Here is a 15,808-nt window from a genome sequence, read left to right as displayed (position 1 = left end):
TTAACCAAGGTGTATAAAGGGCAGGCCTGCAGGCTGCCTCCAGTGCCTCCACTACTCGCCATAGTGACCATCTCTATACACACACTGCAGTCATTTACAGTTTTTAAAATTAAAAGTTTTTATTGAGATGCAATTCACATGGCATAAAATTAACGATTTTAAAGTAAACAAGTGGCCTTGAGTACATTCACCATGCTGTGGAACCACTGCCTGTATCTAGTTTCAAAGCACATTCATCACCCTGTGTCATGTATTTTTACATGAACTCCAAGGGTAGATTCTTGATAGTCGGATTTACTCTGGATCGAAAGTCACGTTTGGCTGGGCGCGGTGGCTCACGCCTGTAATCCTAGCACTTTGGGAGGTCGAGGCAGGTGGATCACTTGAGGTCAGGAGTTCAAAACCAGCCTGGCCAACATGGTGAAACCCATCTCTATTAGCAGGGCATGGTGGTGTGCACCTGTAGTCCCAGCTACTTGGGAGACTGAGGCAGGAGAATGGCGTGAACCCAGGAGGCAGAGGTTGCAGTGAGCCGAGATCATGCCACTATACTCCAGACTGGGCAACAGAGCAAGACTCTGTCTCGAAAAAAAAAAAAAAAAAAAGTCATGTTGAAACATTTTCATGGATACATCTGGTTGCTCTCCAGAAAGATTATATCAGTTTCTGCTGCCACCAGCAGTGTGTGAAATGTGCATTGCTTTACACCCTTGTCAACACTTTTTGTATGATCAGTTTTCATCTTTTCTTCCAGTCTGAGAAATGAAAATATGTATTTATTTGACTGTTAGCTAGGGCCAGGATGCTTTTAAAAGTGTTTCAGCTATTTGTATCTTCTGAATTTTGTTACTGTCCTCTGCCTGGTTTGATTGGTTAATGGGTTTTTTTCTTTCGGATCTTAACAGAGTTTACTTGGGAAACTTTTCTCTGAAGCTTAATGTCTGTAGCTATTGTGAATGCAGTGGTTTTCCTGAGTTATTTCCTAGTTGGTTGGTGTTGGTGTGTAACAGCACCTGCTTTTTGGGTGCATCCTTGCAGTTCTTGAAAATAACTTGTGTGTTGCACCTGGCTTTCTGTTGCAGTGCCTGTGAGGTCTGTGAGGTCTCCTGAGGGTGTAACACAGTGACCTGGCAGAAATCTCCTATCTACTGAATACCTTTTTGGATGGTGCTGCTGCATTGCTGGTTGTCGGGGAGTCATACATAAATCCTGCTCTCCTGAGTTTATCCAATGAAGAAAGTAAGACAGATGTAGAAATTACAGGTTAGAAAAGAGACTTGCTGATCTTTTTTATTTTTTTCCTGAGACAGTCTTGCCCTGTCATCCAGGCTGGAATGCAGTGGCACGATCTTGGCTCACTGCAACCTCCGCCTCCTGGGTTCAAGCAGTTCTCCTGTCTCAGCCTCCCACGTAGCTGGGATTACAGGTATGCACCAACATGCCTGGCTAATTTTTGTATTTTTAGTAAAGACGGGGTTTCACCCTGTTGGCCAGGCTGGTCTCGAACTCCTGACCTCGTGATCCACCCACCTTGGCCTCCCCAAGTGCTGGGATTACAGGCATGAGCCACCACGCCCAGCCTGCTTGCTGATGTTTGTCATCCCCACCATCATCTGAGATAAATCACTATGGTGCCACAAATATTTTTCAAACTTTTTAAAATGTTTAGCTGAATATCCTGTTAGCCAGGGGTTTCTCAGCTCCGGCTGCATATCAGAATCACCAGGAGAATGTTTCAAATATTTATGTGTAAGCTTAGTTTGCAGGGATTTGGTTTCAGTTTGTCTGAGGTGGGACTGAAACATCAGCATTTGAAAAGCTGCTCAGGTGACTCCATTGAGCAGCTAGCTGGGTTGAGAACCACTGCGCGTGCAATATGTAAACTCTCCAAGTAGAGCTCAAAGTGGAGTGGGTGCCCCCTTTCTCCTCCCGTTGGCCCCTAAGAGGGCTCTACTGAGCACAGTTTGATAACCCCATGAGGGTGCTGAGGGCAGCGAGCCCACTTGCTGGTGTTACCTTGTCCTGGGCTTGTGATGGCTCAAATGCCAGGATGGAGAAATAGGCAGACACCCGGGTACAGCCAGACCAAGGCAAGCAGGTGACCCTTATGCTGAGGTTCCTTGGCCTAGGAAAGGCTGTGAGAGAGCAGTTGGAATTAGGTGTTGCACACCAGTGGCACGTGCCTCCAGTTTGGCCAAATGTGAGTTGCTTTTCGTCACAACGGTGAAGGACTCACTGACATGACCGCAGCTGTCCCAGAGGGCGTGCTGAGCGAGGGTGTCTATGCCAAGCTCAAAGCTGCTATTGAGTGTAGCCGAGATTCAGAGGTTGTGGGCCTTTTCCTTCAAAGTGGTATCCCTTGCTGATAAGTCACACCTAACTATTGTCTAATTTGAACCTTAGGGGATAGCAATTTGCATAGGGGCATATTGCACCCATCTTACTGATGCTGAAACAGGCCCAGAGAAATTGTGACTTGCCTAAGACCACCCAGGGAAGTGTGAGCCTGGATTCAGGCCCTGATGTTCTGATTCAGAGACCATGTTTGTCGTCCTCCTTCGTGCTGTCTTTGAGTGGCCCTCTGTCAGGAAGAGGCTGCAGTTATTTATACACCCAATTACACGCTAACTCGCTCTTTATCTGGCACCATCTCTGCTGGGAAGGCCATCCATCCATGCAGTTGGTTCCCAGCAGCTGAACCAACTGGGATGAAGGGAGAATGGAGAAAGCTGCAGAGGCAGTGAATCTGACTTGGATTCGTTTGTGGGCATTCTCCCCCTGGCATAAATTGTGACCCAAGAGTTGCCTTCAGTTCTATTCTTTAGCCACCTGAATGACTGGAGAACAGGCTCTGTTATCTAACACTTGTTACCCATCATCCTCCAGGGCCCACAGACACTGCGGCACCTGTCAGAGATGATGATAAATATCTAGGCCAAAGGTTTGTAAAAAAGTCTTTGCAGTGGAATGGAATGTTCAATCAGGATGACAAGGCATCTTCAAGGAATAAAGTATTGATACCTGACTTTCTATTCTTTCCTTTCCCTTCCCTGCCCGACCCAGTGGTAAGCCTACGCGGCTGTCCTGCCTCTCCCAGCCCTTGCCCAGGCTTTGTTCCCGCACCACTCCCCTCCAGCTCCTCCACCTAGGGAGAAGCCCATCTTCAAGTCTCAGCTCCGAAGTCACTCCTGACCTCCTCGCTTTCCTCTCTTCCTACCTGTCTCTCATCGCATAAGTTACCAAGTCCAGTCCAGTTCATCTGCTCCCTGTGTTCTTCCAGAATTGTTCCCCAGCCCAGTCACCGCTTCCCAGACAAGCCACCCTCCCCTCTGCTGGATGGCCTGCACCAGCCCCCGGGGCCCACTCACCCCGTTCACTGCCTCACATCTCAGGACCTAGTGGGTACCTGTCTGTCCTCCTGGGCTCAGTGACCTCTTTGAGGGCCCCCTTTATCTTAGCACCACGCCCCCACCATTAGGTACAGTGCAGGTCACAGAGAAGTCATCAGAATATCCTGGTTGAATTACTTGGACCACCTGACAGGTCTGGGACCCAGCTGGACCTGGTGGGGCTTCAGACATGTGTCCTGGGCAATGTTTTTGGCCCAGGCAAGCATTTTCACATCCAAGGCTTTATTCACGGACTTCTCTCTCCTTCAGGAGAGTATGAGACCAAGCACCAGATGACATTTTTCTCTCCAAACATCTCTATTGGGAAACCTTGGATGTATGAGAGCAGGAGTGGGCGTTTGGTTGGCTTTCGCAGGATGGCTTTAGGAGGGAAAATGACATTTCAGGAAGGATTTAAGCATCACTGAATTTTCCAGAGAACCAAATCCTTTTCCCACCTTGTCTGCCACACACCCTCTGGTGGGAAGCAGTGATGGGTGACACTCAGCAGACGGCTAGCCTGACCCCAGCTCCGGAGCCCAGCTTCCAGGGCCCTGCACCTGCAGCCTGGGCGCTGCCTGTACCTTTGCATGTCTGCTTGGCCCCAGCACGAATAACACTTTGGTGGGAGAACAGCCCTCTCACTGCACTGCAGACTTGAGAGGTGCCCACGCACCTGAGGTGGCAACCCAAGGGCGCTTTCCCTCCCCCGCCTTCATGTCTCATGCTTGCTTAACTGAATCCAATTTTTTGCTCAAGTAAAGATCAGGGTATAAAGATGGGCATTCGTGTGAAACACCAGAGCAGTCCCCTTCTGCGAGCCCCTTCTTGCCCTCTTCTTAGAGCAGAGCTTGGTGAAAAGCCTCATTTCTGCCATGGTGGCATTTGACAGCCTGGGCATGTGGGAGAGCCTCTGTATGCCAGCTGGCTGCCAGCCTGGCAGAGCCAGGACTGGTGGGGAAGCCTCATGACAGTGATGAGCTCCCTGTCACTAGAGATGTTAAAGCCCACTGGGATGCCCATTCCCCAGAGGTGGCGGGGCAGGCATCGTGCAGGAGGTGCCAAGAGAGTCTCATCTAGTCCTCAGTCCTGGGGAATTCCAGGGGAATTCTCTCTCTCTCTCTCTCTCTCTCTCTCTCTCTCTCTCTCTCTCTCTCTCTCTCTCTCTCCTCTCTCTCTCTCTCTCCCCCTCTCTCTCTCTCTCCCCCTCTCTCTCTCTCTCCCCCTCTCTCTCTCTCTCCCCCTCTCTCTCTCTCTCCCTCTCTCTCCCTCTCTCCCTCTCTCCCTCTCTCCCTCTCTCCCTCTCTCCCTCTCTCCCCCTCCGTCCCCCTCCCTGTCATGGTGGAGCTACCAGAGGCAGGAAGGAGCAGAAAGGAGTCCCCCTATCTCCTTTGCGTGTTCAGGGCCACCTCTTCCCAGAAACCTTGGTGACATCTCTGTGCACTGGGACATTTCCTGTAAAGTTCTTAAACTTTCTGGGCCGTGTGGTCCCCTTACTGGGTCAAGAGTTCCTTGCATGGAGCAGACTGAGGCTTTGCTCCTCTGATTTGAGGGCAAATCCGGCCCTCCCTAGGCCTGGCACAGAGCTGTGTCCGTAGAGAGCAGTCCTCAAAGGGTATGGATGAGGAGAGGCCGAGCAGTTCGCAATCCAGATAAAGACAGTCCGCGGGTAACAGCAGTGCCCTGCAGCAGCTCGTCAGCATGGTCCCAGCAGAGGAGGACCACTGTGTCCCCCCTCCCACCCCTTACAGTCCTGCACCTGCCTGCCTCCGAGGCGGGGTGGGGATCCCAGGCGGGTGTGGGGTGGGCCGACTTGGCCACCCCCAAGACTGAGGGCCAGGGGCCCTCTCCCCCACACCCACTCCCAAATGTCTTTGGCATGGATGAAGCCTATCATGGTTGGAGCAGGGCTTGGCTAGTGGTGGAAGTTATGTTCCTGGGACCAAAAAGAGAAAAGGACTGAAGGCCCCCCTGTGGCCCTCTCTGCCTGGGCTCTGGAGCCCTGCTCTGCCAGGGTTGCCATGTTGACAGGAGTGTCACGGACAACAGTGGCTTCCCCAGGCCCCACTTGGCACCCATAAGCCACAAGCCTGCCTTCCTCGGCTTCCACCATGGCCTCTCCAACAGATCCATCACTAGCTTCCTGTTTCCAGACTGAGTCCTCAGAATATTCCTGGATGTACCCCCAACCTCACCTTTGCCCACGCACTTGCTCTGCTCTGGCCTTTGCTGCCCGGCTGTGGACCTGCTCAACTCTCTGTCCCCAAGACGCCTGCTCTCCCCATTGCAGCCCTGCTGAACCCCTTCTTGCCCCTGCCACATCCTCCTGCAACCCTGTATCCTCTGTCCAGGTGTGAATGTGTCTCCCTGGCGGTCTGGGAGCTCCTAGTAACTGGGGCCAAGCCTCTTCTCCTCCAACTATAGCGGAAGCCTTGGCTGAGTTGGGGAGCTCCGCCGTCCAGGCTCCTTCCCTTGTTCCTTTACCTCCTCTGAACTGAGCACTCAGACCCTGGAGCAGGAGAAGGAGAGAAAGACCCCAGCACACCAAGGAGAACAGAACGCACTCCTTTATTCTCTGGGAGACAGGATGTCTCTCAGGGCTGGGGACGCTTGGTTCTGGGCCCCAGCAAGGCATGGTCAGTGCTGGGAGCACTGCTGGCTCCACTGGCAGGGCAGGTCCGAGGGGGCTCCTGGCCCTTCTTCAAAGCTTCTCCAGGTAGGAACCAGGGACGAAGCCACGCTGCCCATTCCTCTCCACGGTCCACCAGCCATCCTCCCCTTCCAGGATCACCTCCAGGATGTCTCCCGCGGAGAGGTCCAGCTCATCCGGGTTCTGGCCAAGAGATTGAAAGCACATGACGCTAGAAGGGCCTGCGGGGAGGGGTGTGGCCTGGTGTTCCCCCACCCAGCAGTAAATGCGGCATGCCGAGCTGTGTCCCTGCCTGCTGGGGCAGCCCCTTGGAGACACAGGATGGGGGTAACCCAAGGGACCTGGCTTCCCATCCACCCCAGTTTGTCATCATAGGCCTCCCCCAACCTGGGTTTCTTCCCCACCCGTACCTCCCCTCTCCCACTCTGGAGACACAGTGACTGGAGCATGTCAGGGGCCAGGGGTATGCATCACACCCCAAGCCCAGGACACACGCCCAAGCTTACCTAACAGCCTCCCCTTTGTGGTCCCCAGCCCCAGGTAGCAACTGCCATCCAAGTACCCCGTCACTCTCCTGACCTGGCTTCCCTACCTCCCCGAGCCCTGGCCTTGTCAGTGGAGCCCACACCCAGCCTGCCTGGCCATGGGGGGTGCTTAGCCTTAGTCCAGTGGATGTGAGGCCTGGGTATGCACCCCTTCCCTCAAGCAGGGAGCAGAGTGGACCTTCTCTCATAGCTGCCCTGTGGCTGCCTTGGTACATCCTCACCCTATGCACATCAGAAAATCAATCCTGGCACGATTGCAAGACTGATTCTGGCCACAGTTTTCCACACCCATGGCCACAGAGGACAGGGCCCTGACCCAAAGGCGCAGAGCCTGGCCCTCAAGCTATGACCTGCAGGCAACCCCAGGCTCTGCCAGCTCCCCGCACGTGTGTACCACGCAGCGCCCAGCCTGTGTGGACGGCACAGGCCCATGTGCCCCACATGTGTGCTGTGTACAGGCCCCGGCAGACACAGGCCTGCTGCACACCAGCTTCCAGTCAGTACATGCACGCTGAGGCCCCCCAGGCCCTGGGTGCTGTTCTCAGAGCTCATGCCCGAGCACACTCCCAGGTGCCCTTGCTAGTGTGGACATAACTCTCGGGCACATGTGCCCTCCTGAGCAGGAGAGGATGCTCGAAGATGAGTGAAACCACCAGGAGAGATGAGGATGCGAGGCACTGAATGGGGGAGGGAGCGCTCAGGTGCAGGGGAGGTGGCACAGGTGGGTTTAGGGTGTGGGGGCCTCACCTGCGCTGTATAGTCGTAGAGCGCCCGGTACTCCTGGGCTGGTGAGGCTGGGTTTCCCTGCATCTCCTGCACTGCGATGGCTGCGTAGACACCCTCATTCCGCTCAGGGGTGGGGGTCAGGGTCTCTGTGGAGGCTGAGAGCAGGGTGAGGCATGGACCCCTCCCCTTTCTGGGGACACTGGCCCCTGGAGGTTCTGCTAGAACAGGGTTTCTCCATGCTGGGCCCTGCCTCTTCCTTCCGCTCTCCATACTTGCTTTTGGGGGACACACCTTTCCCCTTGAGGGGCCTCAGTGGCCCCATCTGTGCCACGTGGGAGACCTTTCCTTCCCCCCTGGATCAGTGTGTTCGGGAGTCCCCTCCTGACCCCCTTTACCAGCAGAAGCTGCCAACGAAGTGGTCTTGGGACTTCCGTGCAGCAGTCCAGAGAACCTGGGGATGGGGAGGAAAGAGGGTGAGTGCCCCCGCTCCACACTCAGGGTGCCACCGGGAGGAGGGTTTAGACACGGAGAAGTCTCAGAGCTGCACACGCTCTGCCAGGGCTGGGGCTGCCCCTAGCCTCCTGGCATGGATGTGATTTATGAGGTGCCCCTCAGGCAGGAGGGCCCCCAGAAGGTGGTCCCGGTGGCTCCTCCTTCCCCAGCTGTGCCCTCCACTGGCGCCCTCTGCAGCACCTGCTCCCTGCAGGGCCCTTTGGGGGGATCCTAGAACCCCCAAAGCTGCAGCTTCATGGGAAGACTCCCATGGCCCTTTTGGGGGTTCTAGGACCTCCATGCTGAGGCCTCGTGGGAAGACACCCAGTCCTTACCCTCCAGACCCCTGCTCTAGCTTGCCCTAGCAGCTTCCCCGGCCAGTAGGGGTGGGGGTGCACTGCCACACAAAGCCTGGCTCACGTGCCCTGCTGAGGCCTCCACTGCCTGGGCCGAGCCAGCCCTCCTCCCTGTGGGCCCGCAGTGATCAGGCCAGCTCAGCCACCCTGTGCACAGGAGTTCTGGGATAGCGCTGGGCTACTTTATCCCTGCCCCGTGCCAGGCTTAGGCCTGGACTGAGCTGGGGTTGTGAAGGTTTACTGAATAAAGGAAAATAAAACAGAAGAGGCAGATGCTGGGGGCACCCCCTGAAGTTGGCAGTAGTGAGGGCTCAACAAGTAGAGGCTGACACTGCCTCCAAGGCCAGAAGCCTTCTTGGTGGGGTGGGGCTGAGTCTTCAAAGGTGAGTGAAGCTTTCCTAGGAGAGAAGGGGAACGAGGCACTGCGGGTGACCAGGAGAGGGAGCACTCAGGTGCAGGGGAGGAGGCACGGCACAAGTGGGGTTTGTGGAGTGGACCAGACCAATTTGGGTGTGGGGGGGACAGGACTGAAATAGGGACTGGACCAGACCCTGAGGGACCTTGAATGCAGGTGAGGGGCTGAGCCATGACTCAGGGGCCTGTGGGAGGCAGCCCTGCAATTCAAGGTGGCATGTGGGGGACCTTTCCCACATGAGGGGCCGAGGGCCAAGGCCCTAGGAGTGCACACACATGCACGGGGTGGACATGCGTGGACCCAGCACATGGGAGGGCCTGACACCAACAGAGGTGGGCAGACACGCACCAGCGCCCCAGGCAGCAAAGGACAGGGTGAGAGCCAGCAGGGGCTGGGGACGGGAGGAGGAAGCGGCCAGAGCAGGGGGAAAGGTGTGCAAGGCTTGCTGAGCCATTGTGCTGCCTGCCCCACACCTCTTTTTCCCAGACTGTCTATACTTCTGACTCTCAGCCACTGACCCCCACCTCTTCCCAGCCCTGCCTGGCTTCTAGCTGCCCCATCCAGAGGCCTGACCAGCCCCCTCCAGCAGCCAGGCCTCCCTCCGCCCTGCAGGACATCTCTCTCTCTCTCTCTCTCTCTCTCTCTCTCTCATCCTCTCTGGGGCCACCCCTTCCTGATACTGCCTCAGGTGAGCTCTTTTGTCCAGTTGCTTAAATGACCACCTTTGCTGGGATCCAGGTCCTCACCAGGTGCAGGGAAGCCTGAGTCTCACAAGCTTTTGTAGCATGTGAGGCTGTGGATGTGCTGCGCCCTGGGGCCACTGCTTTCACAAGATTCTCAAAGGGGTGTGTGTGTGTACCACTCTCAGCACCGGTGGTTCCCACGAGCCTCTGCCTCCCAGGAGTAGGAAGCTCCAGGGGCTCCTGAGGCCCTGGAATGAGCCGGTCCTTGCGAAGGGCCAGGAACTGCATCAGCCCCTCCCCACAGTCCACTACCTCCCAGAGGCAGGGCCCTCTTGGTTGAAGGTTGGCTGGAGAGAGGAGTGGCAGCATGGCAGTGGGGGCACAGGCGCCACGTGAAACCCACAGACCCTTGTGGATGCTCATACACAGGGCACATGGCCTCCCTCAAAGGCCTGGCTACGAGGGCTCCCTGAGCCGGCTATAGTGTTCCCAGTGGGCTGTCACCATTGTCACTCAAGGCCTGAACCAGGAGAGTCCTTAGGTTCTGAATCTGACCCCAACACTCAGGGCCCTGGCCTTAGAGAGTGCGAATGACTTGCCCAGGTCACACATTGAGGCCTGGCACCAGGACCTTGGCACTTGACTGCAGCCAGGCCAGGGAAGGGACCCTGGAGAAGCCTGGAGAATTCTCCAGATGCCCCAGTCCTGCTCCAGCCAGACAGCGTTGCCACGGCAGCCCGACAGGGCACCAGGCTCACGCGAGGCCCCAGGGACAAGGAAGCCAGCATAGGGGCCTCCCCAGAGCTCAGAGCACATCCCCTGCTGAATAATTGGGATGTGATTATTCACTTAGTGTCTGGGTCCCTTGGGCTGAGGGCTCCATAGGCTGAACTGAATGTATCTTGTCTCCACAGGGTACCCAGCACCTAACTGGGCACCAGATACAGATACATAGTAGGTGCTCAGTGAACGAGGAAGGGCCAGGTGCAGAGGAGGGGCTTGACCCACTTCCTGGCCCAGCCTCAGGCTGTCACACCGTCTGTTGGGGCCTCACCTCTTTATCATGCCGCAGGATGGCTGTACGCTGGGGCTGCTGGCCAGTGGGGTGACCTCCCGATCATAGTAGTTCTGGTAGGGCACCGGAGCTGCAGACAGCAAGCTGTGAGGCCCAGGGCAGCCCCCAACACCCCATTCTGGCCCTGCCAGAGACTCAGCTGGGGCCCTACGTTCCCAATCTGGCCCTGGCCCACCCTGGTGCCTGGGGAGGTGCCTGTCTTGCTCCCATGAGAGACCCCACTGTAGGTACCACCAAGACCTAATATTCTGGACCCGTGATCCAGCAGAACCAAACAGGCGGGGAGTGGGGGCCATGGGAGCTCCTCACCTCAATCCCCATCCCCACCTCTTCCTCTGAGTGCTATCGTGCCCTTAGCTTTGCCTGAGAGGAGGCTGCAGGCCTGGGACCCAACCCCCCACAACCCCTTGGGTCTGGCTAGGGCTCCTCTGCCTGAAAGGGAGCTATGAGCTACCCCAGCCCTGTCCTGGCACTTGAGGCTCAGGGCCAGGCCTTCCCAGGGGCTCAGTGCACCCAGAGGCTGTGCTGTCCACAGGCTGGTCCTCACCCGGGGGCTCGGTGCCCGTGCTCTTGGCCTGGATGAAGCCGTCGATGTCAGCGTCTATGCTGCAGCCTTCCAGCGTCAGCCGCACTTCCTCGTAGAGCTGGGGCAGGAAAGAGCAGAGGCTGCAGCCCGATGCCCACTCTGCCCCTCTGTGGGCCTGAACTCTGGCCAGCGGCCCCCACCCACTGGCCTCCTCACAGGACATTGTGCGCAGCTCAGGGTCTTTGATCCTGAGGGGTCGCAGCCCTGGCTGACAGCTCCCTGTTTCCTGAACACCTTCTATGCGCAAGGCCCTGTGCAAGGGACTTAACTCACACCTGTCCTCTGAGGTAGACCCCACTTTTCCCATTGGATAGATGAGGAAACTCAGAGGAGAGTAACTTGCTCAAGGTCACAGAGCGAGCATGCAGCACAGCCAGGTCTTGGGGCTAGTGAGAGTGGATCCAGAGCTCACCGTTCCACCTCGAGGAGGCGAGGAGGCAGCAGGGGGCTCAAGTCACTTGGGCAAAAACAACAAGAAAATCGATCCCCACAGCCCTGGACAGGAGGGTCAGGCAGGAAACACAGCAGGCAAGGGGGCCAGGGCTGCCCGGGAGAGCCATGTGCTGGGCTATATCAACAGAGCTCAGGGCCCCTGGCGGGGGGCCCTCTCTGCTGAGGAGGACCCACCCAGCAGGTTGGGCTCAGTAAGGGGAACCAGGACACCCTGGAGATGTGGGAAGCAGAGGAAGCCAGGGTCCTCCAGCTTCCGCCAGCCTCTGAGAGCTATGTCCACCTCCCCTCCCATCCCTGGCAGAGGGAGCAGGTGCTGTGTGGCTCTGAGGCATGAGGAGGAAGTCAGATGGCAGGGGAACCACAGAGTCACCATCTTCCAGGCAGAGAAGCCTTGGCCCTGTGGTACTGATCTCCTGTCCTGGGGTTCTGGGGGCAAAGGCTGAGCTGCTGAGGCCTGAGACCCCTGGGGCTAAGCTTGGACCACAAAGGACCAGGTGCTTGTTGACTGGCTCAGACGGACCTGGGCACTTTGCTGCCTAGAGGCTGCCCTCCCTTACCCCACCAAGGCCCTCAGTCCCCACCTCATCATCCTTGACACACTGCATGGAGAGCTGGTTGCTGTGCACCCACAGGGCATTGCGGAGAATGGTCAGCCGGTCAAACTCTTGCAGCTGAAAGGCCTAGGGGCAGTGGGAGGGAGATGAACTGTGAGGAAGTGCTGCAGGGCCTGGCCAGGCTGAGCCCTGTTCACAGCTCAGCCAGAGCTGACCAGGCCAGTCCTGTCTGCTGGAAGCCCGATCCAAAGAAGAGTGCCCTGGAGTCCCCATCCCGACTCTGGGCCAGCCCTGAGGCTTCAGGGAGGGAGGTGGAACTGCCCAGGGGGTCCCTGCCCCAGCCTCCCTTCAGGCCGCACCACACTGAGGCAGAGGGGTAGTGAGAGGAGCCTCGGACAGGAGTCCTGAGCCCTATCCCCCAGGCCCTGTCCATCGGCAGCGCCCAGAGAGGCTGTGGGTTTTGTCCAAGTCTCAGTTTTGGCTTCAACAAAAACGGTGAAAGAATGCCTGCCTGCAATGAAGGGGCCCGGGACTCAAGGTCAGGTGACAAGCACCAGGGCCAGGCCCCAGCACAGGCCTGTGAGCAGGAGGCTGAATAAATGAGTGAGTAACTGAGTAACGTGTACCTTCCCCCACTGCCTCGCTTGGGCCCCTTGAAGCAGCTGGAGCAGGGATGGGTGTCTTCCACTTCCCGGCTGGGGAAAGCGAGGCTCCCCGTGGGCCACTCACCTCACAGGTGGTCCGGTGTTCCTGCTCCCACTCAGCTCGGACCTTCTCCAGCTGCGTGATGCTCTGCCTGTATACCCGCTCTGCAAGCGCAGGCAGCCTCAGGGAGGGCCCTGACACGAGTTCCTCCAGCCCTGGCTCCTGCTGGGTCCCATCCTGGAGGCCTCCTCCCCCCTGGGAGCCCCACCTCCCCTGTGGGACCTGCCCTAGCAGCTGGTGGAGCCTCATCTGAATGCCTGTCAGGGCCACCCATGCTGGTACTGCTTCTGCTCCCCAACTGTGCTCTGAGCTGCCTGAGGGCTGCAGTGGAGCCTCATATATGCAAGTCCAGAATATTGGCGTCTGGGCATCTCTGGGCGCCCCACTTCACTTTCCAGAGGGGAAACTGAGGTTCAGAGAGGGCAGCTCAGAGGGTGCTGGAGGAGGGGTGGAGTCCCACAGGCTTGGGTCACAACTTCTGTGCCCAGATCTCTGGAGGTCACCTGTCCCCCAGCCAAGAGAGTAGCTGGGTCCTGATAGAGACAGAGCACAAGGGAGAGGCCTTCCCAGGGGAAGGGAGGAGGGTGGGCGCTGTGTCCGGTGGGTGGGTGGGGCACCAGCAGAGACAAGGGTGTTGGTAGGATTTGGGCATCAAGTGAAGGACAGAGGCCCAGAGAAGGCTATGTGCACACGTGCGTGTGCCCGAGCTTGAATGTGTATGCGCACATGCATGTAATAGATAGCGGCCCTGTCTTCTGGGGCTGTGCCATGCAAGTCCTGGGCTCTGAAGCCCGATGGCCTGGGTTCAAATGCAGTCCCCACCACTTATTGGCTGTAACCTGGGGCAAGTACTGGACCTTTTAGTGCCTCTGTTTCCTCATCTGTTGAGAAAGGGAATAATAACAGCAGCCACCTCGGAGGGCAGCTGTGAGGACTGAACACATGAAGTGCCAAGAATGGCCGGCGAATGGGGGAGCACAGCGTGTACTTTGACTGCATGTTTCTGGAATGAGAGCGCCGCGCCCATGACTGTGCAGCCAGGTGGGAGTGTGTGTGTCCCAGGGTGTAGAGGTGTGTGTGGGGAGTACCACCCAGGCCTCTGCCCTGGTCGGATGGGGCAGCCAGGGCCCACATACCTGCCTCAGCGGCTGAGTCCTTGCACTGCTTGGCTTTGTTCTGACTCTGAGGAAACAGAGGGGAAGCAGCGTTGAGACCCTGCCCCAGGAGCCCGGGCCCACCCCGGCAGCCCTGAAGTGAGTGTCACACCTTCCCCAGCCACCCTGCGGGGGAGTTCAGGAGCCAACTGTGGGCAGATAACATCATCCACCAGCAACCTCCCCTCACAGCGGACCACAGGCTAGCTCCATGGAAAGGGAATGAAGATAGGAACCGAGCCCAGAAGGATGCCTGTGAAGAGTGGGACCACAACCCACAGGAGAGATGCAACTACCGCTGAGCGCCCTGGCTGGGACTTGGGCCCTGGCCCCTGACTGACTGCCCCCAGCTCATCCTTGGGCCATTTCCCTCTCTGGGCCTCAGGCTTCCTGTCTGTGCAATGGGTGATGTGTTTCCTGGGCTCTGGGAGCTCTGATAACCCCACTCTGGCCTAGGGGCCACAGCCTCAGGAGCATGGGCTCTAGACCACCTGAGTTGGGGGTCCCTTCTCTGCAGCTTCCTGGCTCTGAGACCTTAGACAAGTCACTTACTGTGAGCCTCAGTTTCCTCTCTGTGACATGGGCCTATTGAGCCCTTCTCCGAGGTTGTGTGAGGGTTGGCGTCTGCTCTCATGGCCCCGTGGGCCTCAGTGGGCCTGCTCCGAGGAATGGGTCCCTGAGTGCCACCTGATGGTGGCAAAGGGGATCCAGCTGACCTGCCTGTCCATGCCCTGAGGTTCTCTATAGGAAACCCATTTTACAGATGAGGAGACTGGGGGTCAGAGAGGGCTGAGCAGCTAGCGTGTCCCACATGCAGACCTTGCCTGGGGGTGTCTACGGCACCCCTTCGGTGCCTCCTCCACTGCCCCCAGCCCTGGGCAACCCACACAGCCCAGCAGCCCAGCGCACCTTCTCCACCTGCTTCTGGTGGCCGTTGGCGCTAATGCGCTCGAAGGCCTGCTCGGCGTCGTCTGCATCCCGGCACTTCTGCTCGTAAGTCTTCTTGGACTGGGAGTGTGGAGGGGCGTGACTTGGGGGCTGCACAGCCCTGCTCTGTGTGCCCCGGGAGTGAGGCTCCCTGAGCCCAGCCTCCCTTTTTGCCTGGCGAGGGTTGTGGGTGGAGTGGGGGCATCCTCACCAGGGACAGGGATCTGGGGGTCCGGAAGGAGATTGAGAAGGTGTGGGGGTACTGGCAGTCCTGCTCCCAGGCCCTCTCCACTGAGGACAGCACGGCCTGTCCCGGGCCCCGCCTCCTGGGCTGTGCTCCTCAGCGAGGGCACGCCCCTCGCCACGCCCCTCGCCACGCCGCGCCCTCTTAGGAGCCCCTCTCCCTTCCTGCCCAGCGTCTCGCAGCATCCAGCTCAGGGGTCCCTCCTCACTCCACCCTTAGAGTCCCCAGCCGACTTCATCTACCCTTCATTCACGAGCACCCAAGGAAAGGGCCCGGGCCCATCCCCACGGGACCATGGCGCCCAGCGCAGGCCCAAGCACCCCGTAGGTTGGTGCGCCCTGCAGGACCAAGGCCGAGGCCAGCCTGTTCCAAATGCCCTGCCTGGGTCCACAGCCCAGGATCGCACCCTGAGCCCTTCTCAGCTCCTGGAGGGAAGGCCGCGGCCCCGGGCCCTGACGCTCACCTCCATGGTCTTCTTGTAGAGCGACAGCTTGCTCTTCTGGACCCGGTCCATGACGGCCTCATACTGCAGGGGACACGAGGTTCTGAGCCGAGGGCAGCGGCCTCGGGAGGCTCCCCTAGGCCAAGAGGACGGGGTGTCCCTGGGATGAGGCGCAGCACCTCTCCTGGCTCTGGAGAGGGGGTGACAGGCTGCCCTCCCTCCCCCAGAGTCTGCTGCTTCACAGTGACCCTCACAATGGAAGACAAGCCCAGGGCATCGGTGTGCCCTGAGGTCCTGGCTGCAGACCTTGGCCAGAGCTTCATCTCCAGCTGGGGAGTTCCCAGCCCCACACATGTGCACACACAGTCGTTCATCCTGCATCCCAGAGCCTCTGCAGGCATCATAGTTGCTC

The 15,808-nt window shown here is 58.0% G+C and overlaps 1 protein-coding gene across 5 annotated transcripts in view; it reads right to left on the bottom strand.

The window, feature by feature from the left end:
* Positions 1-5,940: 5,940 nt before the first annotated feature.
* PSTPIP1 (proline-serine-threonine phosphatase interacting protein 1) overlaps positions 5,941-15,808 on the bottom strand; it is a 42,208-nt gene continuing 32,340 nt past the window's right edge. For 3 of the 5 annotated variants that reach the window (XM_005560165.4, XM_065548236.1, XM_045395849.2), the window contains 10 exons: positions 15,418-15,480; positions 14,693-14,791; positions 13,766-13,811; positions 12,654-12,733; positions 11,952-12,050; positions 10,879-10,975; positions 10,311-10,401; positions 7,706-7,761; positions 7,332-7,465; positions 5,941-6,222 (listed from right to left, as the gene is read on the bottom strand). In XM_005560165.4, coding sequence (XP_005560222.2) covers positions 6,091-6,222; positions 7,332-7,465; positions 7,706-7,761; positions 10,311-10,401; positions 10,879-10,975; positions 11,952-12,050; positions 12,654-12,733; positions 13,766-13,811; positions 14,693-14,791; positions 15,418-15,480 — 897 coding nt within the window. In that variant the 3' untranslated portion in view covers positions 5,941-6,090. Of the gene's footprint in view, positions 6,223-7,331; positions 7,466-7,705; positions 7,762-10,310; positions 10,402-10,878; positions 10,976-11,951; positions 12,051-12,653; positions 12,734-13,765; positions 13,812-14,692; positions 14,792-15,417; positions 15,533-15,808 lie in introns of all 5 variants that reach the window. The other 2 variants (XM_005560166.4, XM_073996477.1) reach the window with 2 other exon arrangements.

The sequence above is a fragment of the Macaca fascicularis genome, chromosome 7 (assembly GCF_037993035.2).
Source record: "Macaca fascicularis isolate 582-1 chromosome 7, T2T-MFA8v1.1".
Lineage (NCBI taxonomy): Eukaryota > Metazoa > Chordata > Mammalia > Primates > Cercopithecidae > Macaca > Macaca fascicularis.
The sequence above is the reverse complement of the archived record's forward strand: the minus strand, read 5'-3'. Positions and strand labels throughout refer to the sequence as shown.